Source organism: Gouania willdenowi, chromosome 19, assembly GCF_900634775.1.
Source record: "Gouania willdenowi chromosome 19, fGouWil2.1, whole genome shotgun sequence".
Classification (NCBI taxonomy): Eukaryota; Metazoa; Chordata; class Actinopteri; order Blenniiformes; family Gobiesocidae; genus Gouania; species Gouania willdenowi.
The window spans coordinates 16,416,852-16,442,469 of NC_041062.1; the positions used below are offsets into that span (position 1 = coordinate 16,416,852).

Genomic DNA, 25,618 nt, shown 5'->3' on the forward strand with positions numbered 1-25,618 from the left:
TTATTTTATATTTTTTAAAGGGTGATAAAGGGTCTCAAAAAAGGATTTGTGATTTCAGGCCTTAAATAAGGATCACATAGCCTTAAAAAAAAAAAAAAAAAAAAAAACTTTTTTCTAGCATTTCATTAAATAAGTTATTTCTAAAGTGGTTGCTAGCATGATAAGGGTGAAACTTCAAACACTCTTTCTAAAACTATAAAACTACAACTTCCATAATCGAAATCTTGCCAATGTTTGGCAAGGACCTGCTAACTCTTACTGAAACCATTTAGCACTAAATATCTTTCTGCAACAGGAACAGATTTAAACGCAACATTTAGACACTTCTGAGCAACAAGCAGAGTAATATTTAAAAAAGTGTGGCTTTTTTTTTATGTGGATTTAACATTAGTTGAGGCTTCAACTTCCCATTTCTGGTCCAACTTTCTTTATCCCACTAGGTTATTTAGCAAGAGACAACTCTGCAGTTTATGTTTAAAACCACCTCTAGCTCACTAAAGAAATTCTACAGCTGGAATTGAAATAAATCAACGTCAAACATATAATGAATACACAACTATTTCGTGGTGAAACATCGTCTCTATGACTGAGCTAATTAGCACATGTCACCTGCAGCTTCACTAATTGACTAAGCTAGTCACCTGTGTGTAAAGACAGCAGCTGTTAGCATTTAAAGGCAATCAAAAATTCAGTTATGAAGAGAAAAATCCATAAAAACACAAATTGCATCGAGTAAGCGTGGAGATGTTGGTCATTTGGCTCCACAAATGAAAAAAAATAATAATAAAGGTTTCAAAATGCCATTTTTGCATTGACTTCAATTGTGCATGAGAGAGAAATTAAAAGTACTGTAAGAACTCCAAAATTTTGTGATTTTTTTTTTTTTAAATGAAACTTTAAGAATGTATTGATTAAGTATTTGTATTTATCTTACTGTTTACGGTGAAACATTTCAATGCGCTCTATAGCCTCCATTTTTGATAAATCAAAGATACATTCATGTGTGGATTGTTTGTGTCAGAGGTCAGTCAGCTGTAGCAAGTTTGGTGTCAATTGAAAGAAATTGAAAAAAAACAACAACAAAAAAAAACCAGATGTAATGGGGTTCACAATTTGCACTCGGTTTAAATGTAAAAAAAAATAAAATAAAAAAAATAATATATATATACATTTTGATGAAATTTGAAAAATCTGTAGGAAATGTGGTTTATTTGTTGTGAATTTAGAAAATGTTAAATTATAGAGGAAGAAATAAAGCTATAATAATAATAATAAACAATAATTTATATATATATATATTTTTTTTTTTTTCTCGATGGGAAATTCTCAGTATCCAAATCCTCCAATGTGCAATAAACAGGAGCATAAAAACAAAAATAAATACAAGTTATTATTATTTATTTATTAATATTAATATAATAATATTTTTTTATCCGGTGTTTCTGGTCACGTGACTGTGAGCTCTGCCAACATGGCGGCCAGCGGTGAGACAACAGACAGCTCAGTGAGGAGGAGACGTGTGAACAAGAGCGAGACAGACACCGACACAGGCTCAGACTTGTCCCCGGGTGAAGCGGACCATGGAGCGGACTCCCGCCTGGAGCCTGACACGGAGAAGCCGCTGCTGTCCGGCTCTTACTGGCTCACTCGTATCGTGCTGCTGCGCTGCGTCGCCTTCATTTACTGTGAGTCTGACTGACAGACAGAGGTTTGATGTGTTCCTAAGGACTGCCTTATGTGTAATGTGTTATTCTTCCACTCCACTTAGTGGTGGCAAGCTACTATTGTAGCCACAACTGCCCTGGGGCAGACTGACAGTTTTGATGCTGCCTCAGTCGGCTTTACCGACTACCACACACTCATACTAGTGCCTAAGGACACGAAAATGACAAATGCCACTAGAACAACTTTTATTTTGAAGGAACCGGAAGTACAAATCAAATCAAACTTTATCTATAAAAAGTGCTTTTCATACAATAAAATATAGCTCAAAGTGCTTTTACAAAGATAAAAATGAATAAAACATCCACCCCGTACAGACCCCGTCCACCGCACACAGACACAAGTTAAAATAAGGACAAAATATAATGTGTTGACGTAGACATAATGAAATGTTGATATGTTATAACCTTTAAAAAATAAATAGAAAATGACAGCTTTCAACTTACTCTCCTATCTGAAGCAGCACATATTGATAACGTCATATATATTTCCCGTGTTTTCTGGGGTTTTATTAACTAAAATACTTCATCATAAGGCACAGACAGCACGCAGACATACCATTTTTCAGAAATTATTATTTTTATGATATTCTATATGATGCTAATGGGAATTTTTTAGGTACAGTTTGAAAGATGGCTGCTGCATGGTTAATGCATTCACAAATGAAGTAGGCTACGACTTTAGCTGTGTTTGTTTTCTGTGCATGTGTTAAGTTTGCAGAGAGAAAAGACAAGGTGAACATTTGTCCTTTGTACTATTGGCACATTTCTATATATTCTGAGTCGTTTTCCTCAAAATAAAGACAAAAACAGGCCTGGCTAAAGGAACTGTTGACACTTCTACTCACTCTAAGATCTTTAAGCTAACCGTACTATAAAGTTGCTTCAAACAGGTCTGAGTCAGACACCGAATGCACTTTTTTTCCTCTTCCCTTGTTTGTGCAGTGGTGGCGTTTTGCGTGGCCTACAACCAGAACAAGCAGCTGATCGGTGAGCACGGCCTGATGCCGTGCAAGAGCTACCTGAACAACGTGAAGCGCTACGTGGGTGGAAAGATCGGTGCCGCGGCCTTAGCGTACACCCCCACTATAATCTGGTTCCTGGACTGGAGTGACATGGATACCAACCTGGATGTCATGGCCCTGGTGGGGATGGCCCTGTCCCTGTTTGTCCTGGTGACGGGAATGGCCAACATGGTGATGATGATCACCCTGTGGGTGCTTTACCATTCACTGGTCAGCGTGGGGCAGCTGTGGTGAGCGAGCTGAAACTAAATATCATGCTTTTAACTGATACGTGACCAGAAATAATTTTAAGATAGATTTGAATTTGTTTCAGGAAAATATTGTTTTCTTCCACCAATTAGTTGGACATTTTTAACTATTTTGTCTTGTGTTTTTGTCCTCACAGGTACTCTTTTGGTAAGTCTTTCCACGTTATTTGACACGTTAATAATTCATTGTTATGTTTTTTGTTTCCATTCCAGATTTTCGCAAAATAAAAGCGATATTTCTAAATGTCGACAAAGTATAATTGCGCTTTGAACGTGTTTCCAGAAAGACGAACGCTCAGAACTTTTTTTTATAAAACTCTGTATTCCTTTGTTGTTTCACGACAAATGTGGCAGTAATAATTTACAAGCATAATGCTAAGAAATGTCCCGGTTTCCTCTTCTGTTTACACGTACCGCGCCACGTTTTCTTGGAGAGAAGTGGTCATGTGACGTGTATTTGCCAGAAAAAGTGTTTCCATAGCGCTTTTGCAACACATTTCAGTATCATAATGCCTGAAATTCCTCCTCATGGAAGTGTAAAAACGTTTGAGCGATATTTGAGTGTTTTTTCTTAATTCAGGTGTTTCCATGACCAGTTTTTATTGCTCTATTTAGAGTTCGATATACCAACATTCTATCCGTACACAGCGCCCCTCACTGGCCAGTTTAGATCACGTACCTCACTTGCATGTCAATATTACGCATTTACACGCTATTTTCCCCAGGGAAACGGGTGACTCAATGTTTAGAAATGTCAAATTTAGCTCCTAATTTCTTTCAAAATTTTGCACTACGTAATCGCGAGGCTGACTTTGTACAAAATGAAATTGAAATTGAAATTAAGACACTCTTAACCCTCACTTTGATATTTTGGGACCATTTCACACATTTCCTTGTATAGCAAACAGACGTCAAATTTCTCGTGAAACAATCCCACGTGATTTTAACATAACTCTTTGCTAGATATAAAATTAACAACAGTAGTTGACTCTATTAACCATATATATCATGTTTGGTATGAGTTCAGGATGTTTCTTAGCCAGTAAAGTCATCTAAAAAGGGAAAAACGATAAACGTTATTAAAACGTAAAATGGTAAAGTGACGCTGAAATCGGTAAACCCTGAAACGGAATTGGAGGAATTTTGAAATGGGAAATCGAAGCCTCTAAGTGAATACTTTTTCATTCCAAAGTGGGTTTTCTATGGCTGTCATGTTTCCTCATTCGCCAGAACATCTAGTGATAAACTTTCTATTTAGTGTCCCGACCCCGGCTTTATTTCTTATAAGATACAGATTTACAACATTTTTTTTTACCATTTCGTCATCTTTTAGTACAAGCATTGCAACTGGTGGTCCAAATATACTGTACATTTTGAGCGGCCCCTGAAGTAAATACAAAAAATGAGTTACGCAATGAAAGTACAAAAAATGACTCCAAAAAACACACAATGGCAACACAAACAAAAAAAAACAATTCCAAATGAGAGAAAAATTATGAAATTACAAACCGAAAACACAGAAAATGAATACGCAAAAATCGTCTCTAAAATCACAAAATGACAGCAAAAATACACAAATTGGATCATAACACAAAAAACAAATGAAATGAGAGGAAAATACGCTAAATTACTTCAAAAACAGAAAGCGTAAAAAATGAGAAAAAAATTGCACATAACGACCACAAGAAACAAAAAAAAAAAAATTACACCAAAAATCCATGAAATGACAACACAAACTTATTGTTCCTGTATTCGGATCAGAAAATTCCTTCTTTGTGGCCCCGCTGTGATAAAAGTTGCCCACCTTTGTTCTAATATCACCTATTTGAAGTTGAACGTGCTCATTTTTGATTTAAATAATGTTGAGAAATAGCAAACATGTAGCTCTGTTATTATTAGCTAATAACACTTAGTATTTGGTGACGCCGTGACTGCAATCTGATCATGTAACTATCAGCTTTTATTTGGAGGTCAGCTTTGTTGCATCAGTTTCTTGTTGGGTTCATGCAAATATTTGTTCTGACATGTGACACACACACACACACACACACACACACACTCTATGTGTGCAGGGTGGGAGAGTCAGCTGTTAGAGACGGGTTTCCTGGCCATCTTCCTGTGTCCGTTGTGGACCCTGTCCCAGGTCCCCCGCCGCTGCCCCCCCTCCATCATCTGCATCTGGACCTTCAGGTGGCTCATTGTTCGCATCATGCTGGGAGCTGTGAGTACTGGTTAGCTCTCCATGCTACCCTTTTAACTTAGGAAAACAGGCTCAAGACTAAAGACTCATTTCAGATCAAATGTGTAATAGGGCTGGGCGATATGGACCACAATGAATATCTACATAACTTTTTTCTTAAAATGGGGATACACGAGTTCTTAAAAAGATGAGAGGCCTGTAATTTTCATCATAGGTATACCTCAGCTATGAGACATAGTGTACAAATGTAATTACTACTAATGTGAAAATATATTTTTAACATGTCAATATTGTATTCCAGATATCTGAAAAATCCTCTTTCCTTTAAATTCTCATTAATTTTAGTACTAATAAACTGATCCAGAATCAATATATTGATATGAATGTAATGGAATATTCCATGGTGTAAGGTACAGCATATCGTTAATGATTCAGATTTCCATTGATTATTCCTTTTTGTTATTTTGTTCTCAACACATTCCACTAATTAATGGATAAAGATTTTCAGCAGGAATATTTTCAGAACGAGGATGTGTTGTTTGTGTTCCCTTATTTTTTCATTTTTCAGTTTCAGTCCTATGATCTTAAAATTAGTTGTTTTTCATGTGTCTTCTTCAAAATAAATCAACAAGTGCAGGTCACTTCTAATGAATACTGCGTCAGACGCTGAAATATAGAAACCTGGAGGAAAGTGAAACCTAATGAGATTGTTCTGCTGATTTCAGGGTCTGATTAAAATCCGAGGGGACAAATGCTGGCGTGAGCTGACGTGCATGGACTACCACTATGAGGTGAGTGGACTTTAACTGGGCTTCTCCAGATGACACACACTGCTTAGTCTGTCGTCTTGTTTGGTTGTCTAAAGCAGGGGTTCTCAGCCTTGCGGTCAGAACCCCATTTGGGGCCGCGAGACACTGGGTGATGCCTTCAAGGAACTAAGAATATTTATTTGTAACAATTTGAGCCCATTTTTTAAAAATATTTTTACCCTTTTTCTGCAACTACACCAAACTGGCCATATTTTAACCCATTTTCATCACTTTTTCTTGCCATATTTTAGCTTCTTTTAAAGCATTTTTGCGACATTACTCCCATTTCTGCCACTTCTACATCACATTTCAATGCCTTTTCTGCTAATTTTTTCCACTTTCGAGACATTTTCAGCAATTAAAAAAAAACCCTTTCCACCACTTTTCCACCCCAATGTTGCATATGTTGACCCACTATTGTCACTTTTAACATTTTTTCATGCTTATCTTGACGAATTTAACCACTTTCACGATTTGTCATGACCATTATTTGCCAGTTTAAACTATTTGTTCCAATATTGACACTTTGAAACCTTTTTACCACTCATTTTTCAGTTTTTAGCCCAAATCCAATAACTGTTGTTTTTAAAATTCCATTACACCACCTTTTGCACCATTTTTGGTCACTTTCAACCCATTTTATTTCTGATTATGAATATTTTTCAGATCAATGAATAAATGTGGTTAACACAGATTGATAGAACAATGGACCATCATTTTGCTGATTTTAAGGATGGGCCCTAAAAATCTCTCCCCTTTATTCCCCCTTATCGATGGCCCTGTCTTTACATGGCTGTTCTTTAATGTTCATGTCTGTCTTCAACCACCTTCAGGTACAGTGGGGGTCCCCGGTCTGTGGTAGCTTTATTTTGGGGCTGAATATGATGAGAACCACTGCTCTAAAGTGACAGCACTTTATCCGTCATCCTTGGTCAGGGCATAAACTTCTCTTCCTGTGCAGACCCAGCCTGTTCCAAACCCCATGTCCTACTACATGCATCGCTCTCCGTGGTGGTTCCATCGCTTCGAGACTCTGTCCAATCACTTCATCGAGCTCATCGCTCCGTTCTTCACCTTCATGGGACGGCGGATGTGTATGATAAACGGGGCCCTCCAGATCCTGTTCCAGGTAAACTACTAACTAAGCTGCATTATTTTCCTGCACAGAAAAAGCCTGATGATGAACTATTCCTGCTCGATGTGAGAAAAGCCAGACGCACAAACTTTACAACCTTCAGATGCTTGTTTTTTTACTGTAATGTTTTATGATATATTTTTGGATGAATCAATAATATTCAGTTCTTGGTGACCCTGCTGAAATAATCTACTTTTTTGTCTTAACTGTTGTTCAATGGTTAAAAAGTGTATATGTCATACTCATAGTTAGGGGTCACAGTGGCAGAAGCAGACTGATGAAATTAGCTACTATAAATAGTCACAGTTCACTACAGTTCTCATAGTTTCCACTCACTGTTGTTCCTCTCAGGTGGTTCTAATATTGAGCGGTAACCTCAGTTTCCTCAACTGGCTGACCATCGTCCCAAGCGTGGCCTGTTTTGACGACGCTTCGCTGGCCTTTTTGTTCTGCTCTGGGGGCGGAGCTAAGAGAGCCGTTCTGAAGATCCAGAGCGAGGACGCATCGGGGCGCACCATCAAACCAACCAAAGGTGAGGAAACATGAGTTCTAGGTTTGGTCACATTGGTCCAGATTTATCAACCTTGCGTGAAAAACAAATTTTAATGCACATTTGGTCCAACGACAGGACCAACGTGTGATTCATGAAGCATTTGCATCTGGCCAATCCCAGCGTACAAATGATCAGGTGTTAATGAATGCGGCGGCTGAATTCGATCGTCATTGACATGTTACGCCCTCCTGTTTTGAAGGCCCCGCCCACTGAGGTCAAACAAGATGAAAATCAGTGTCCTCACATCTGAGGTGGAGCAAAACAAAGATGTGCTTTTTGACAGTGTGAAAACCGGGATTAAAGAATCTCAATTAAAAGCTCTGTGGGAGAGAATCAGCTGCTGAGCAGGTGAAGTCTGCCCCCCTGTGTGCTCTGCCGACAACTTCACAACAGAGGTCCTGGAGGCACACACGGATATGATGTTCATATTGACCTCAGTCCACACGCTTTAGGCAATAAATATTAAATTAAACAAAAAACAAAACAAAAAACCTTACTTTGTAAAAGTTTAAGGAACTATTTACATTCAAAGGCATAAATAAGGTTCTATTTCTTCCGTACAGCCCCCAGTGATGTGTTAAATGACAGCTCAGGCTTATTTAATGCTTTATTTACAGTGTCTGGTTTTGGCTGTGCTGAACCACAGATTCACAAACTCAGATTTGCGTACACGAGGTCCGACATGACGTGAGATCTGATCGTAGCATACGATCACGTACACGTCAAAACTGATGAATAACGAAGCTTATGTGAATATGGTCGAAGGCACGTTGTACGCTCAGATCTGAACATACGAATGGTTGATAAATAAGGGCCAATATGTGGTGGAAGTGTGAGAGTTGCCTCTGTGTAATTGGTAGAAAATTTCAAGTTCAGGAACTCGGTCTAGATGTTTGGAAATATTCAGAAATTTTAACTTTTCATGGAAATTATTTATTAGAATTACCCAGAAATTGGGAATAATTTTAAATAACTGTAAATAACATATTTTACAATATGTATGATGTGATAGTGCTATTTAAAGTTACTCCTATTTTCCAGTTAATTTTATTAAATAATTTCCAGTGGGAAAAATTAATATTTTAATAACGTCTACTCCTATAAAGAAGCATTGAGCTGATTAATGTCTGTTGTTTTTCTTGACGTCTGATAGGAATGATGATTCGGCGAGTGGTGAACATTTCCCTGGGTGTCCTGATCGGCTTCCTGAGCGTTCCCGTGGTAACCAACCTATTGAGCTCTCGCCAGGTGATGAACACCTCCTTTGACCCGCTTCGCATCGTCAATACCTACGGGGCCTTCGGCAGGTTGGTCCTAGAATCAGTCTGTGGGCATCATTTCCAAAAGATAATTGATATTAAAATGAAGTTTTTGTTGAAAAATCACATAAAAAGATCTTCAGTAATATAAACCCTGAGTGTACTAAACCTGTGTGCACACAAAATGTTCCATTGAACCTACTGTATCCCTCCACTGTCTGCCCCTCTGTGCAGCATCACCAAAGAGCGGACTGAGGTGATTTTCCAGGGAACTCTGAGTCCTGATCCCAAAGCCCCTGAGGCTGTGTGGGAGGAGTACCAGTTCTACTGCAAACCTGGAGACGTGTACCGACGCCCGTGTTTCATCTCACCGTACCATTACCGGCTGGACTGGCTCATGTGGTTTGCTGCCTTCCAGGTCAGATACGGAACCGAGTGGAACATTTGTCCCAAAGTCCAAATCTCTTTCATACTATTATAATCCTGCCTCGAGTCAAAGGAAACACCTAAAGACAAGCATCAGTCGCCTCCTGCATCCTCACTATTATCTGTTTTTTGTTATGTCAGTCATTAACTCCTCCTACACCGTTAGGTGTTACGTCTATAATTTGTAACCCTTCAACTTTTTGAGTTATTACATTTTTTGTGAAACTGAATTGACTTGTCATCTCTGATCTTGTTTTTTTATAGTGGACTGCTGGTTAAGCTAGAGTGGAGCTGCTCCAGTTTTTATCTTCAAATCTTTGCAAACAAATTACAAACCATTTAACTTTTACCATGTTCTGATAATACGATCAACACATTTGAACCTTTTCAACTTTTTTCAACGAATGTTCAGCTTTTGCTAGGTTAATGTTTAGCTAATGCTAAGTTAATGTTATTCCTTGGCTAATGTTAGCTTAGTGTTAAAGCTAGGTTAATGTTATTGCTAGGTTAATGCTAATGTTAGGCTAATGCTAGGTCAGTGCTAATATGAGGATAATGCTATTGCTAGGCGAATGCTAATGCTAGATTAATTCTAATGCGAGACTAATGTTGATGCTAGGTTAATGTTAACATTAGGTTAATGCTAAAGCTAGTTAATGCTATGCTAATGTTACGTTAATGTTAGGCTAATGCTAGTTAATGTTAATGTTAGGCTAATGCTAGTTAATGTTAATGTTAGGCTAATGCTAGTTAATATTATTGTTAGTTAATGCTACTGCAAGGTTAATGTTAAAGCTAGCTCATGCTATGCTTTGTTAATGCTAGATCAATGTTAAACTAATACTATGCTATGTTTAATGTTAGATTAATGTTAAGCTAATGCTAAGTTAATGCTAAGCTAATGTTATGTTAATGCTTGTTAATGTTAATACTAGGTTAGGCTAATGTTAATATTAAAGCTAGCTAATGATGTGCTAATGCTATGCTATGTTAGTGCTATATATTGTTAATGTTAGCTAACGCTAGTTAATGTTAATGCTAGTTAATGCTAATGCTAAGCTAATACAGTGCGACTCGGGCCAGCACCTACATTCTCACTTTTATTTTCTTCAGGAAATGCAAATCTTGTGGTTTATCTAAGTTCTGTCCCCTGTATGATACAGACCTATGAACAGAGTGAGTGGGTGATCCACATCGCAGGACGTCTTCTGTCCAATGACAGCAGCGTCCTATCGCTGCTCCAACACAATCCTTTCCAAGGCCCAGACCCCCCCAGGTAACCATGGAGACCAACCTTGTTCCTTTAGCTTTTCCCACTAATGCTGAGGCTCTGGTACTAGTTGTTCCAGTTCACTCCTCTTATGAACCCTGACTGTGGACTTGTTTTCTCCACCCGTGTGTTCCTCTCAGGTGGGTTCGAGGAGAACATTTCATCTACAGGTTCAGCCAGCCTGGCAGCAGCAGCGCAGCAGAGGGAAAATGGTGGATCAGGAAACGTATCGGAGCTTACTTCCCCGCTGTTGACCTCCAGGGACTCAGAGGCTACTTCCAGTCCAGGAACTGGCCCCATCCACACATCCCAACTCAAAAACACTGACACTCAAATGATGTTCCACCAGAGGTCATTTCATTGTTGCATGAAGTGATTAAAAGTGATTATATTTTCTACATTAAAATGGATTTTTCAGATTGTTCCGTTGTTTTTCTTGGTGTTTATAAACCCTCTGATTTAAGATCTTTAATTAGTTAGATCCAATCCTGATTTGCTCAGAAATGTCAAATCGCTAAACATCAAAAACATGTAAAAGCTGGTTTATTCTGCAATGGATCAGTCGTTTGAAATCTCTAAGCTGAGTGCATTATGGGATTTATTTACTGGATGACACCTAGTATCCCTGCAGACACGAATGCAGACTTAAATGCAGTTTTTTTTTCAACCTTGGGGTTGGGGAAACTATGTAGGGTCCCCTGAAAAGTTTAGTAATTGATAAAAAAAAAAAAAAAAAAACTGATTAGAAATGCATTTTGGATTTTTTTTTAATTATTATTCTTTTTCAAATTAAAACAATCCACAATGTTAAACAACTATTCTTTACTTTTAAATGTAGTTAACATTTTTCACCGCATATTTGTTAAAATGTTCATCAGGCTAGGTTTGTATGAATATTCTGATGGAAATAAATATAAAGCTACTTTGAAATCTTATACAGGACTATAATAAAACTAAAAAGGGCAGAAAATAAATTTGAATAGATTTAGAGTAATTTTGAAGATTTTTTCAAAACAGCAGTCATGGCCAGACAATAGAACCACATGATATTTTAAAATTAAAATAAATTACTCAAGTAATAACTTAGAAAAAAAAAGTTAAAACATATTTGGTATTTAGGAATTTAAACCTAGTTTTTTTTAAGCTAAAATAAATGCAGTTGGACAGAATATTTAGGTGTCTTTGACCCAATATAGTATAACAAACATGATCAAAACCACTGCTTTAGAGCATTCCCATCTAACTAAAGACTAAACCCGCTTGCTTAAATGTTTATTATAAAGTCATATTGTAAAATATGTCTGATGTACATAACAAATAGTGGAATACAACTGTCTGTTTTTGGCTGGAAACAGTTCCCCAAACAATATGCAACAGTTGCCATGGTAATGAATGATGTTTGTATTGTGTGCAACAAATGACATAATTTATCATTTTGATGTCAAATAAAAAAAAGTTACATTTCTAAATGTAATATTGATATTTATCATAATACAAGGCTTGAATTATTATTGTTTTGGTCCTGCACTAACACACACTACCGCTTAGTGGTGCTGTTCATCAGTTTATCTGCTTTTTATTTTGAACTATAGATTTATATTTGAGAAAATGAAAGTAAAGAATATAGTTGTTTGAGATTGTGTGTGGTGTTTTCATTTGAAAACTATTATTATTATTTGCTTTCTGCCTCTTCCTGCAATATATGTCTATTTTTGTGATATTATGTATTGTTTTTATTGTGCAAAATAGATAAATAAGTAAATAAATAAGAAAAAAATACAAAATTCATTTATTTTAAATTTTAAGAATTTATTTGATTATTTTGTTTATTATTACTAAACATTTCAGGCGAGCCCATTTTATTTCTAGGCTACCCATACGGGGTCACGACCCCAACGTTGAAAAACCCTGTGCTAACCCCATATTGATCTCCTACAGAAACAATAAATTAAACATAAATAATAACATTATTATTTAAGCTCTTTGAGCTTTCTGCCTCTTCCTGCACTGTATGTCTATTTCTGTGGTATATATATAAATTTTTTAAATGTGCAAAATAGATAAATTAAAAGAATTATATATTTTTTAATAAAGTAATAAGTGTATTTATTTCGAATTTGAAGAATTTATTTTTAAAAATTAAAATGTTAAAATATTATTTCATTTTATTAAATTATTACTAAACATTTCAGGCAACCCCATTTTATTTCCAGGCGACCCCACATGGGGTCACGACCACAAGGTTGAAAAACCGTGTGCTAACCCCATATTAATCTCCTATTTTAAAAAATAAATCAAATAAAAGTTTATTCATTTTAAGTAAAATAAAAGTTTATTCATTTTAAGTAAAATAAAAGTTTATTTATTTTAAGTAAAATAAAAAAGTGTAATTATTTAAAATTTAAAGAATTCATTTAAAAATAACGTAAAATGTAAAAATATAATATTAATTAATTATTAATTTATTTATTTTATTTTATTATTGCTTGACATTTCATCTGACCCCATTTTATTTCCAGGCGACCCACATGTAGTCATGACCCCAAAGTTGAAAAACCCTGCGCTAACCCCATATTAATCTCCTACTTTTTTAAATAAATATTTATTTTTAAAAATAAAATTAAAAAATGTATTTATTTTAAATAAAATACAAAAGTGTATTATTTAAATTCAATAAAAAGTGTATTTATTTAAAATTTTAAGAATTTATTTAAAAATAACGTAAAATGTAAAAGTATTATATTGTATTTTATTTTATTATTGCTTGACATTTCAGGCGACTCTCATGGAGTCACGACCCCAAAGTTGAAAAACCCTGTGCAAACCCCATATTAATCTCTGACAGAGACAATAAACACACGGACAAATATAACATCCCACAGTGAGAATTGAATTGAATAAAACCCTCATGATTTGATCATTTGTTTCTACATTGTGGCCTATGGTGGACACAGTGTTGTGATGGGTGAATGTGAGATGGACAGTGGTGGAAGGCCTGATCCTGCTTGTTTTTGCAGCTCATTAGCTTTGACAAAGCACTGCTCACACAGCAGAGGCGTTTTTTTAATAGCTTTCCTCATCAAACGCATCTGCTCAGCCCCTCGCCTAGAAACACCCCCCCACTGAATTAGCTTTGGCAAGCTTTTCTTTGAATTTCACTCATAATATCCGTCTTTAGTTGATTAAGAAGACAAATTTGGGGTTTTATAATGTTTATTTTTTCAGTTAAAAATGATGATAATACTAAATATTACCAGCAACTCACAAAACGACAACAAAAACACAGAAAATATGAGAAAAATGTATTGAATAATTAAAAGAACATGACAAAACAACAACAAAATACACAAAATGACACTAAACACACACACAAACGAAGAGAGAAATATAATAACTTTTGGCAGCAACACGCAAAACGACAACAAAGACACATACTAGATAAGAGAAAAACATAGAAGACTACTACAAAATACATAAAAATAACATAAGGAATAACCAAACGACACCAAAAAACACGCACTGAGAATAATTTACAGTAAATAATACCATCAACACACAAATCAACAAAAACAAACCCCAAAAACATATAAAATGACCACAAAAAAATACACAAAAAAACAAAAATACACAATATACAGTGTAGCCCCAAAGTAGTAATAATAATAATAATGATAATAATAATAATAATAATAATAATAACTAGAGTATTTGCATTTCCTGAAGAAAATGCAAGTGAGGATGTAGGTGCTGGTCCGCGACCCCACTGCATTAGCTTAGCATAAGCTAGCATTAGCATTATCTAGCATTAACATTAGTTAGCATTATCTAGCATTGGCATTAGCCTAAAATTAACATTGACCTAACATTAGCTTTAACCAAGCATTAACATGAGCCTAGCATTGGAATTAACCTAGCAATAGCCTTAGCCTAGCAATAGCATTAACCTAGCATTCGTTTTTACCGAGCAATAGCATTAGCCTAATATTAGCTTTAACCTATTTATTAGCTTTAACCTAGCATTAGCTGCTCTATTTATATACTAGTTTCCAGTGTTGTCACAGTGTTTTAAAATTTTTATTCATGTACCCCCATGACAATTTGTGTACCCCTGGGGGTACCCGTACCCCACTTTGGGAACCTATGCTTTGGAGATTTTACCTCTTGTCAATCGACAGAATGTGAAAAAGAAATCCAGGAAATCACATTGTATGATTTTAAAAAAATGTATTTGTATATTTATTAAAAAATAATATTAAAAAAAAAAGAAACCCATTAAAGTGTGTTGGTTTGGTTTAGTCTTTATTTCATTTCATTTAAATGGAAGATGGGTGATAACATTTCAAGTCACAACTTTGCTGTGGGAGCGTGTGTGTGTGTGGGAAAGCACAATCTGAGATAAAATAAAATAAAAAAAAAAAACTAATTTATGTTGCTATATGAGCTCAATTATGCCAGTGTAAATTACTGTTATTTCATGTATTTTGTTAAACCCTTCTATTATCCATGGGGTCAATTTGACCCCATTCAATGTTTATGATTAAAAAAAACAATATTTTTTAATCATATTTCATGACTTTTCCTAATTTGATGAATACAATTGATTAAGCAAAAAATGATCATAATAATATTTTTTCAATGTGCTGAGAGTGCATATGCTAGAATTGGTTTCCATATAGGGTTAATTTGACCCTAAGCTGTTTTTGTTGTGTAAAACGTGTGCAGAGTTAATTCATTTGCAGGAATGCTCACATCATAGTTCATACTCCTGTGGTTATTAATGTTATCTGTACATTTTGAGAAGATTTGAATGAAAACTCAAAATGAACTAATTCTAATTTAAAAGGTTGGCCCGATGGTGGCGCTAGGGAACAGGTCCAGGTTTTCATCATCAAAGGCCTGACACAAAAACTTGGTCGTCAATTTTCAGAAGATTATTTTCTGGCGGCAAAAACTCCCTGGCGTCAGATTGACCCCAATGGTAAAATGTGTTGGTAATATTTGAGGATAATAGGAGGGTTAAAAATAAATAAATAAAAGTCATCTAAGACAGTGTATGGACAGGAAAAGCATCCTGAGGTAATTGGTGACCCAATAACATATAACGTATTTACCTTGGAGATCCAGGAAAGTTTGTGAGACTGTATAAACTGACTGGCCATCTGGCATATCGGGCATTGTCCCGGTGGGCCATCAACCCAAAATTGGCTGGTTCGGTCCGCTACGTTTTTTATTTACGAGCTAATGCAGGCAGACATTGTAACAGGTTGCTAAAAATAGTCCAAAGGAGGCAAAAACGTGGCAAGAAAAGAGTGTATTGTGACTAAAATTGACCAAAAGCAGTCAAGAGTGGCATGTACAAAAAAAAAAATGTAAAAAAAGTGAATGTAACCATGTCGGAAATAAACTGAATAAATAAATAAATAAATAAATAAATAAAGGTTAGGGTTAGGTGTAGGTGTAGGGTTAGGGTTTGGTTATAACCCAATATCGCAACATTTTTTAGAGCTAGAGTTAGGGTTAGTCTTAGTCACATGACCTAAACTGGCCAAATAGAGGCGCTGCGTACAAATAGAATGTCGGTATATTGATATGGCAACCGTACAAATAGCCACTGACTAAAAAGTTTACCCCCTTTTAAAGTTTTCATTGTGAATACTAATTAAAATTAGGACATAAAGAGCCACATGTTGAACATTACTGACTTAATAACAACTTCTACGTGGTGTCACTGATAATGTAGTCAGCTGGTCTGGACAGAAAATGCCAGGGATTCATTTTTGTCCCAGTCCACCCCTGACTGGCTGAGAGGCACCTCTTTCAGGTTGTTGTTGTTCTCCTCCTCCTCCTCCTCCTCCTCCTCCTCCTCCTCCTCCTCCTCCTCCTCCTCCTCCTCCTCCTCCTCCTCCTCCTCCTCCTCCTCCTCCTCCTCCGGTTTGGGAATCATCCTACAGTTTTCTGAAGAGCCAAAGTAAAGTTTTCTACACGGCAAGTTATGCATGGCAACTGTGTTTTGTTTGATTCTTTCTAAAGCTAATTTGATTTATTTTGCCCTTGAAGAATGTATTCACCCCTGCTTTTTGGAAATCATGTTCTTTCAAGACTTTACTCGTAAAAAGGCTTCAGGTAACCCAATGCCATTACACTACATTATATATCTCCAGGGCTTGTGTGTGAAGGTGCAGTCTGAATATTTGAGATTGAATGTTTCAACCTTGAATATCTAGTGTCTGCAGAAAAGTAACGAAGTCTGAAAGGAAAAGAGAAAGAAATAAATGGTGTTATTGGAAGAAAACTGTTTTCAATTGAGCTCCAGGTTTCTTTACTTTGTACAACTATTTTTTTTTTGATACCCTACAGACTCTGTAACCCTGGGAAGATGCTTGCCAAATTTTCCTTTTGTGTTTTGTTGGCCATGTCTCTCTTGAGGTTAAAAAAAAATGTTTAAAAAACAACACTCGCAAAACGCTAAAGAGTTGTTTAGCATAATAGGCGGTCTTTTATTAAAAAACATGCTTTTAGATTGTGTTAGAATGAGTTATACACATGTAGGAATCCATTTGTGGCAAACATTGTTTGAGACTTATGCTGCGTTCACACCGAATGCGGCACAGGATGTGTTTCCTGCACGAAACGTTCCGCAGGTTTCGCAGGATCCCAATTCGCTTCTGAAGCGAAGCACCGCCCGCCAGACTCCCAAAAAGGCGGCAACCGGATTCTGTTTCTTTTCACACTCAACTATGGAGGACCCCAGGCAAATCGCTGCTTTTTACCTTTTTTTTTTTGAAGAGGAAGAACCGTATCGTACAGCTCGGGTCGGTCACAAACAGCTACAATAAGTTTATCCTACATGCTTCAATCCGATATCTATGAATAGTTTCTTCTTCTTCTATGTGGAGTTTTTTTGGCGGTAAAGAACGGTTTTCTCGTTGACAGCCTGATGTCACGGTCAAGGCGTCACGCGAAACAGTCGCTGGAGTTCAATATTTTCAATTCTTGCGAATGTGCGAATACGACAAAAAATCGGTAGCGCGCTCGCATGGCCAACGCACTTGACGCGCGGATTGGACCGCACCGCTGCACAGGAAAGATTTTGCCTCTGGGACGCATCTATTCATTGACTTTGTATGTAATCAGGACGCACAAACATTTCGTGACGCATCCGATGTGATCGTGGCATAACATTTTTTTTTTTTTTTTTTTTTTGAGTGTCTCTTTTTTTCCATTTTAAAATTGTATTTGTGTGTAGTTGCATGTCTATAGCTTCATTCTAGCGCTGGTAAACCAGTTTTAGATACATCCAATATACAGACATATGGTGCAATTTCAGGATAGTTAAATAGTGGGTGAAACAATGTACAAAGTTCACAAAATGAGATGATATATAATATTAGAGCTCACAATAATGATACAAAATGATATTTTTGGAAAGAGAAAAAAGCCAATAAAGGAAGCTTTTAAATCCGTGTACCCTTCGTTCTTTGGTGATTTCGTCTCAAAACCAAATAAAAACTTGAAAAACTGATTGTTTTTTTTTGTTGTTTTATTACAAAAAGTGCAGTGGATTCTATATCTATATCTTAAACTGCGCTTTTTAAAAAAAGACAAACAAAACAATATATGTCGCCATTGTCATTTTGATTAATTTGTTTTTAAAACCAATCACAAATACACCGTTTTTTTGGTATTTGTTTTTTCCGTTTTCCTGTTTCTGGTTTTAAATTAATAAAAAAAAAAAAAAAAAAAATCTATCTATTTTTTCAATTTTTTTTGGTTTTGAAACAAAATGACCAAAGAACGAAGGCTACATGGATTCTTTTATTTGACTTAAATGCTGCATACTTACTTTGGGTATGATATGACCTTTAATAATTTAGAAATGAATAACAAGACCGTGGGGTGTCCAGTAACCAAAGGGTTGGGGGTTCGACTCCCGCTCTATCCAAGTCATTTTTATCCTTGGGCAAGGCACTTTACCCATATTGCGTTTTATGATTGGGTATGAATTGTGCATGAACGTTGGTGGTGGTCAGAGGGGCCATAGGCGAGACAGAAGCTTCTGTCATCACGTCCCAGGGCAGCTGTGGCTACATTGTAGCTTACTACCTCCGGCATGACTGATGTGAGTGACTGGTGTGAATGAATGAATAATGGTTTCTGTACGTGCTTTGAGATTCCTTGGAAAAAAAAAAAAAAAAGCGCCATATAAATCTAAGCCATTATTAAAGTACAAAAATGCCACTCGGCACATAGAACACAATATCGCAATACTATTTGACTCGTGCTATGTTTTTTTCTTGTGGCATTTTAATAGTTGACTCTTTCCCACCCCTTCCATTACCCCACCCCGACTCCCTCTTCCCTGTTCCCTTCCCCCCTCACCAAGGTGTAACACTGCCCTCTCTTTTTATATTCCCTCTTTAATAAATGTGTTCTCACTCGTTCTTAGGGAGGGCTGGAGGGGGTCACAATTACGCAATAAAATAAATGCATTTATTTGAGGAAGTGTCTATTGATACAGAAACATATCAATAGCCCCCACCTTTTCTACATAATGTGCCTGTGTTCCCACCGTATCAGGATGGCCGAGTGGTCTAAGGCGCCTGACTCAAGAATTCTTTCTTCCGCTGCCGTGAGATGAAATTCCACTTTTGACATACATATATATATATATATATATATATATATATATATATATATATAAATATTTATTTTAACATATTTAACACAGCAAATTCCACCTTTTTAAAAATAAATATACAAAAAAATAAATAAATAAATAAACATTTTAGGGTATTTTCCGGGTTAGGGCTAAAATAAAAGGGTTAGCGGGGTTGCTAAAAATAAATATGAGCTCAAATAAAACTGACGGAACTTTAAGTCACGTAAACTGGCCAATGAGGGGCGCTGCAGCATGTGCAACAAAGTAATAATAATAATAATAATAATAATAATAATAATAATAATAATAATAATAATGCGATATCTTGTTTCAGATGTATCGTTCCACTTTTGTTAGATAATTAATGTTTTTCCCTTCACTTCTATATGGCTAATGAAGTTATTTTTCATTCGTTGAGGAAACTGAGTCCGTTGTATGGAGAAACACACGATAAGTTACACACTTTAAAGTTGTAACTTTGTGCATTCATCTGTTCACTATAAATCACTTGAGGGATGGAGAAGGTGGAGAGAGAGCCGTTCCTACAGTAAACACACTTTCCTTTCCTTTCCTCTCCCACCGACTCCCGCTTTTACGCACAGTCATGCTTTTGACGCACAGGTGAACTTGTTGTTCGCCTTGACGCGCATAGACCGGCTCCACATCCTTTGGACACCGAGCCCCGTTCCTTCACCACTCACTGAACAGGTAAACACAGCCATGTCCAGGAAGAAGGCAGCTAGAGGCAAAGCGAGCCCCAGGAGCCCCAGGAGCCCCAAAGCGTCCCCGAGCAGCAGCAGCAGCGGCAGCGGCGGCGGTGGCAGCAGCGGGAGGAGCGGCAGAGGACTGGCCGCTGCAGCCGCTCCGTCCTCCGGACTGGTTTACCCCAGCAGACCGTCCATCAGCCACAGCGGAGAGTTCTACGACATGGCTTTTAAGGTGAGCCACAAGTGCACTTAATTCACTAATGACATAAGAAAAGAAAAACACAGAACTATATGACAAAGTGACTGTATATCGTCTTTTACTTGTTTTGTGTACTCAAAGTGTTTCTTTGGTCAAACATATGGAAACCAAACCAATAATGCACAAATCAGATAACACGTGGTTTGAGCCCATATTTGATCTGTTAATAACACTTAATAACCTAATCAATATTATTGATTCACTATTTGTTTGACTTCAGTGGGCGGGGCCTCCGAAACAAGAGGGCATAACAAGTCAATGAAGTTTAACAAGCCTTCTTGTTAAGTGAGAGGAAAACATTTACTAGATTTAGGTTATTGAGAATATTTCTTCTTTTTTCCTCCTTTAAAAAAAAAAGTTTAAGGTCCTTGAAAGTGAATGAGTAAAGAAATAAATATTGATTGTAGTTTTGTGAATAAATCAAGTTTCCTATGCTGTTCAAAGTATATTGATAAAGAATAAAAATTGTTACTTGGCTGTACATTTTATTGTGAATTCAATTCAATTCAACTTTACCTATATCTATAGCACCAGATACAACAATCTCAATTCATGTCATAGCACTCATTACAGATTATAGAGTTAAGATGAAACAAACACAATATTTCTACTTGAGAATTTTCCACTTGAAAATAATAAATACATTATATATATGCATAATTTTAAGGCAGTGGCTATCTGTACGGTTGCCGTATCAATATATCAACATTCTATCCGTACGCACCACCCCTATTTGGCCAGTTTAGGTCGTGTGACTAAGACTAAACCTAACTGTAAACCTAAACTTAACCCTAAAAATTGTTGCGATATTGGGTTATAACCTAACCCTAATCCTAACCCTAACCCTAAGACGCTACGTACTTGTACTTCGGTAACCGTACCAATAGCACCGGGGGTTGTCGTCACCCAGCGCTTCATCGCCGCAAGTCGCACATGCGCAAAACAACCGGAATTAACTTAAAGTAGAATTAAGTGTCGTTAACCAAAATAGGAATTATTTAATTCGGAATTAAAAATGGAATAAACCAGTCACCTAATTCAGCATTAGGTTTAATTCGGAATTAAGTTGAATTCGGAATTAAGTTGAATTCGGAATTAAGTTGAATTCGGAATTAAGTTTAATTTGAAATTAAATTAGCATTAGGAATAATTGTTTACAAGGTCAAGTTAAAGAGGAATTCACTTTTATTCCGCTTTAAAGAGGAATTAAAGCTCTCATGTAAACGTAACCAATGTTTTGGTTGGGGGTCAGCTTTTTCAATTCTGAAAGTTAAACTTTTCTAACTCACAAAATAAACATGTGCTAACACGGGTCATGTATAATTGAGAGGAGGAGGAAAAAAGCTTTACCGAGCAGATGCAAATCTGAATTTGCATCGTGTGGGTGGCGGCTGGGATTTATTTCTCACCCTGACGAGCAACTGTTTGAAAGGACCAGCGGCATCGCATCACAAATGTGACCTCACGCACACACCGTAACAGCCGAGTGTCACAAATGCTACCACAGTTGAAGGAGTTCAGAGGCAAGATACATTCTCACTAAGCACTGCTATTAGTGAGTTGTTTAGCTCACATTCCTCCACACATTCATAGCTGTCCTCCCACCCATCCTCTGTGTTTCTGTCCCAGGTGATGCTGGTGGGAGATTCAGGTGTGGGAAAGACCTGTCTGCTGGTGCGGTTTAAGGACGGTGCTTTTCTAGCCGGGAGCTTTATCTCCACTGTGGGCATCGACTTCAGGGTAAGAAAGTCTGCATTAAGATTTGTTGCGGTTTGTATTCATCTATAATTTTGCTTTCATGAAAATGACATACAGATACAGATAGTTGCGTGTACGCACTTGCTGCTTTATTTATAGTTCCAAATGAGCTGTGACAGCACTGTGAAGACGTATAAAAATGAGAAACCATGACAAAAAAACTGGATAGTTGGCTAAAACGCCCAATTACTGCTTCTCCAGACTCAGGAGAGGGTTGAGTGGAGCCTGCTGACACACAAAAGCTGCACACAGCACTAACAAGGTAGGGCTCAACAGTTTTAGAGGGTAAACCAGAAGGAAATGCATAATATGGGCTGTGTTCAAAATGGCATAGCCTGTACTATGCACTACAAACGTAATTAGTATATACTGTCTACTATATACTAAGTATGATTAGGAGGATTAGGATGATTACCTTTCTCAGTTCCCACTGAAGTATACTTCAAAGTTTCCCAAGATGCATTACAAACCTACAACAACAAAAACCTGAAGCAGAATATCTCCGTTAATTGTCCACCTTTGAAAGTTATGAAAGCATTTTAAGCGAGACATAAACCAAGTAGAATATCAACATATGGTCATTTGATACATTAAACTTGCAGAAACACATTTCATGCCGACATTTTTGGGATTTTCAGAGACTCGCCATTGTGCTGTTGACGAAACTCCTAATTAACTTCAAAACAAGAACCTTATTTACAAAAGCATTAAAGAGGTAATGTTATGCTATTTTTGTACCCATCTCCATTTGATCTAAGAACCCCCAAAACATAGTATTTGAGGTTTATTTTCCCAAGCCCTCTGAAAAGTCCCATATTTGACCAATTCTGAAACTGGGCTTTTTGAGTGGGTTTGTCTATGCACATGTACTCCACACAACAGTTAATCACTAGCGACTTTCTTTTGCTATCCACACACCTCTTGTTATTGTTTTCAAAAAACTGCACATTACACAGTAAACACATGGTTATTTAAGTGGCTATTGTGATTGTGAGTCAGAAAAACGCTGTATGCGCTGTGCAGCAACAGCAGCTTCAACAGCAAAAGCAGCTTTTTCAACTGCTTCAAACACTTACCGGAGCTGCTACGTTGCTTTATTGTCATCATCTCATGTAGCGATGACAGGAATAGTTCATTCAAGGTGATAGTTGACTCTTTTGTGCAGCCACAGCGGTCGCAATGTGTCACAAACACAGGGTTGCCAGATTCACTGTTCGTGTTTGGGCTGTTTTTATTTCAACGGGCGGGTTCTAAGATGTTCTGATCTGGCAACACTTTTACTTGTGATGTCACAAATGTAGAAAATTTGAAACAGAGCAATTTTCTCTGTGTTATAAGACTTACACAGACCACAAACAAATGACTGGATGGTTTTATTTCATATTTTGTGTGCTGGTGAACACTCAAGTTACCTCATATGTGATCAAAAATACTGCAAAGGTAGATTTTCCACAATACGTCCCCTTTAAAAAAAAAGAAGTGATGCTTTTGTTTTGAAAAGGGGTTGTTTAATTGTTAACTTGAAGCCGGTCACAGGACAATTTTACGTTCTGCTCACAATGCATCATGGGACGGTTGAGTATGACTAGTGTGCCCCCTGGTATTTCTTGCATACTCAATCTTTCCATACTATCTAATGTGAACGCACTACATGCTAATTCTGACGTCAGACTAAGTATGAGTAGTACGTTAGTATGACATTTCAAACACAGCTACGATCCCAATTTTTTGGTGAAACCTTTAATTATTGCCAACTGGTGAATCACCCTCACGTTTTGCACCATAAACCTGCACAGCTGTGTGATTGTAGATGCTTCTGGTGTGACGTATCACCAGGTAAACTCATCATCACCAGTTGAACTAATACACCATCAGTTGAACTTGTCTGTGTACCAGTGCCTTTTCAGATTTGAATGCAATCATAATAATTTTCACAACTTTTTCATCACATCACATTAAAAACACACTTCAGATGAAAGTCTTTCCTTCATTTTCAATCACAGGACAATATGATGACTGCTCAATTCGTTACACCAGACCGTGAGATTATGAATGGGATTGTGGGCAGAATTGGATTTATTAGTCTGTCTGTCACACTTTCTAGACTTTTAATCATCCTTTTTTCCAGTGGAAAATTTGTGTACATGTGTGATATTGTCCCAAAACACAAAAATGAGGCATTTCTATTTCATTTTGGGGCCTCATTTTAAATAAATAAATAGAGAGAGAGAGAGAGAAAAGAGTCAGATTGCCTTTTGCAGTTTTATATTGTTTTTTCTGTCAGTTTTCTTTGATCATAGAAAATTTGGAGGCCCTAGTACTTATTATAACATTTAAAAAGAGTTAATGTCAAAGTCTTGCTATCAAAGTGTACCCGTAGTGAACTTTAATTGCAAGCGCTATTAAAATATCACGTTTAACACTAAAGGTTTTCTTTGGTTAAGTTCTTGTCAAGCATATAACTGCTTTGTCAGCAAGACATGGTCAGCAGGATGTTGCCATGGGCTGGTAGTAACACAACATTGTTGTATTAGAGCTGCCGTGGTGCACTATTCTGGTTGAATTATCTTCCTCGAAATCACGAGAACATTCTATCCGTTTCCTCCACTAGGACGTTTGGCAGCTTCAGAAGTTGCAGTGATTACTCCAGTATAGGGATGGGTACCGAACTCTCTACTTTTATGCTGCGTTCACACCGGATGCGTCACGGGAGTCAATGGATAGACGCGTCCCAGAGGCGAAATCTTTCCTGTGCGGCGGTACAGTCTTATTTGCGCGTCAAGAGCGTTGGCCGTGTGAGCGCGCTCTCGATTTTTCATCATATTCACACAGTGGTATGAGTTGAAAATATTGAACTCCTGCGACTGTTTTGCATGACGAACGCCAATCATAGCCTTTGCTGACGATGATGTCAGGCTGTCAACACGGACACTGGTCTGTTCACCCATTCAACCATGGAGTAGAAGGTGTGTGTGACCACCTGGAGCTGTATGACACGGCCTTTATAACCGGGAGCGGACGAGGAAGGATTTGGCGTGGAGGAGAATCAGCGAGGAGGTGGTAGAAACAGGTAAAAGTTCTCTCTGTAGCACTGAGCTAGGATAGCATTAGCCGCTAATCGCAGCGGCTCTTTTCACTGGTGGTTTATGTTTATTAGAGGAGAAAAAGGAGCACAGCTCCTCTCTCCCGCAGGCAGTAAAACTCACCGAGTTAAATGTGTCGCTGGTGGGCGGGGCTTCACTTCAAACATGGATATGAAGCGAATGGGGACATTTTTGATCCTGCGGAAGGTTTCATGCATTCAGAATCAGAATCAGAATCAACTTTATTGACCAAGAGTGTATGAATACACACGAGGAATTTGTCTTGGTGACCTGTGCTCTCTCAGATAGTGTAACATTAAATAATAACAATCAACTAGAATAAAGAAAAATAAATGAAAAAAGAAGTATAAACATAAATATAAGAGTAGTTAGACTAATATGTGCAAACTAAATAAAATAACAAGATAATAATAATAGTAATAATAATAATAATAATAATAATAATAATAACGAAAGAAAATAAAAATACAATAATAATAATAAGA

The 25,618-nt window shown here is 37.0% G+C and overlaps 2 protein-coding genes across 3 annotated transcripts in view; both read left to right on the top strand.

The window, feature by feature from the left end:
- Nucleotides 1-1,455: 1,455 nt before the first annotated feature.
- Nucleotides 1,456-11,068, top strand: lmf1 (lipase maturation factor 1). Its single transcript, XM_028476537.1, has 11 exons — nt 1,456-1,685; nt 2,667-2,976; nt 3,132-3,142; nt 5,067-5,215; nt 5,920-5,985; nt 6,965-7,132; nt 7,490-7,670; nt 8,845-8,998; nt 9,185-9,368; nt 10,540-10,652; nt 10,787-11,068. The coding sequence occupies exons 1-11, from the start codon at nt 1,472-1,474 to the stop codon at nt 10,971-10,973; spliced, it is 1,737 nt and encodes a 578-aa protein (XP_028332338.1). The 5' UTR covers nt 1,456-1,471; the 3' UTR covers nt 10,974-11,068.
- A 5,656-nt stretch (nt 11,069-16,724) lies between these two features.
- Nucleotides 16,725-25,618, top strand: part of rab26 (RAB26, member RAS oncogene family) — an 87,869-nt gene continuing 78,975 nt past the window's right edge. Inside the window, exons 1-3 of one of the 2 annotated variants that reach the window (XM_028477168.1) lie at nt 16,725-16,769; nt 19,908-20,244; nt 21,901-22,011. In XM_028477168.1, coding sequence (XP_028332969.1) covers nt 20,026-20,244; nt 21,901-22,011 — 330 coding nt within the window. In that variant the 5' untranslated portion in view covers nt 16,725-16,769; nt 19,908-20,025. Of the gene's footprint in view, nt 16,770-19,635; nt 20,245-21,900; nt 22,012-25,618 lie in introns of those variants that run through there. The other variant, XM_028477167.1, reaches the window with a different exon arrangement.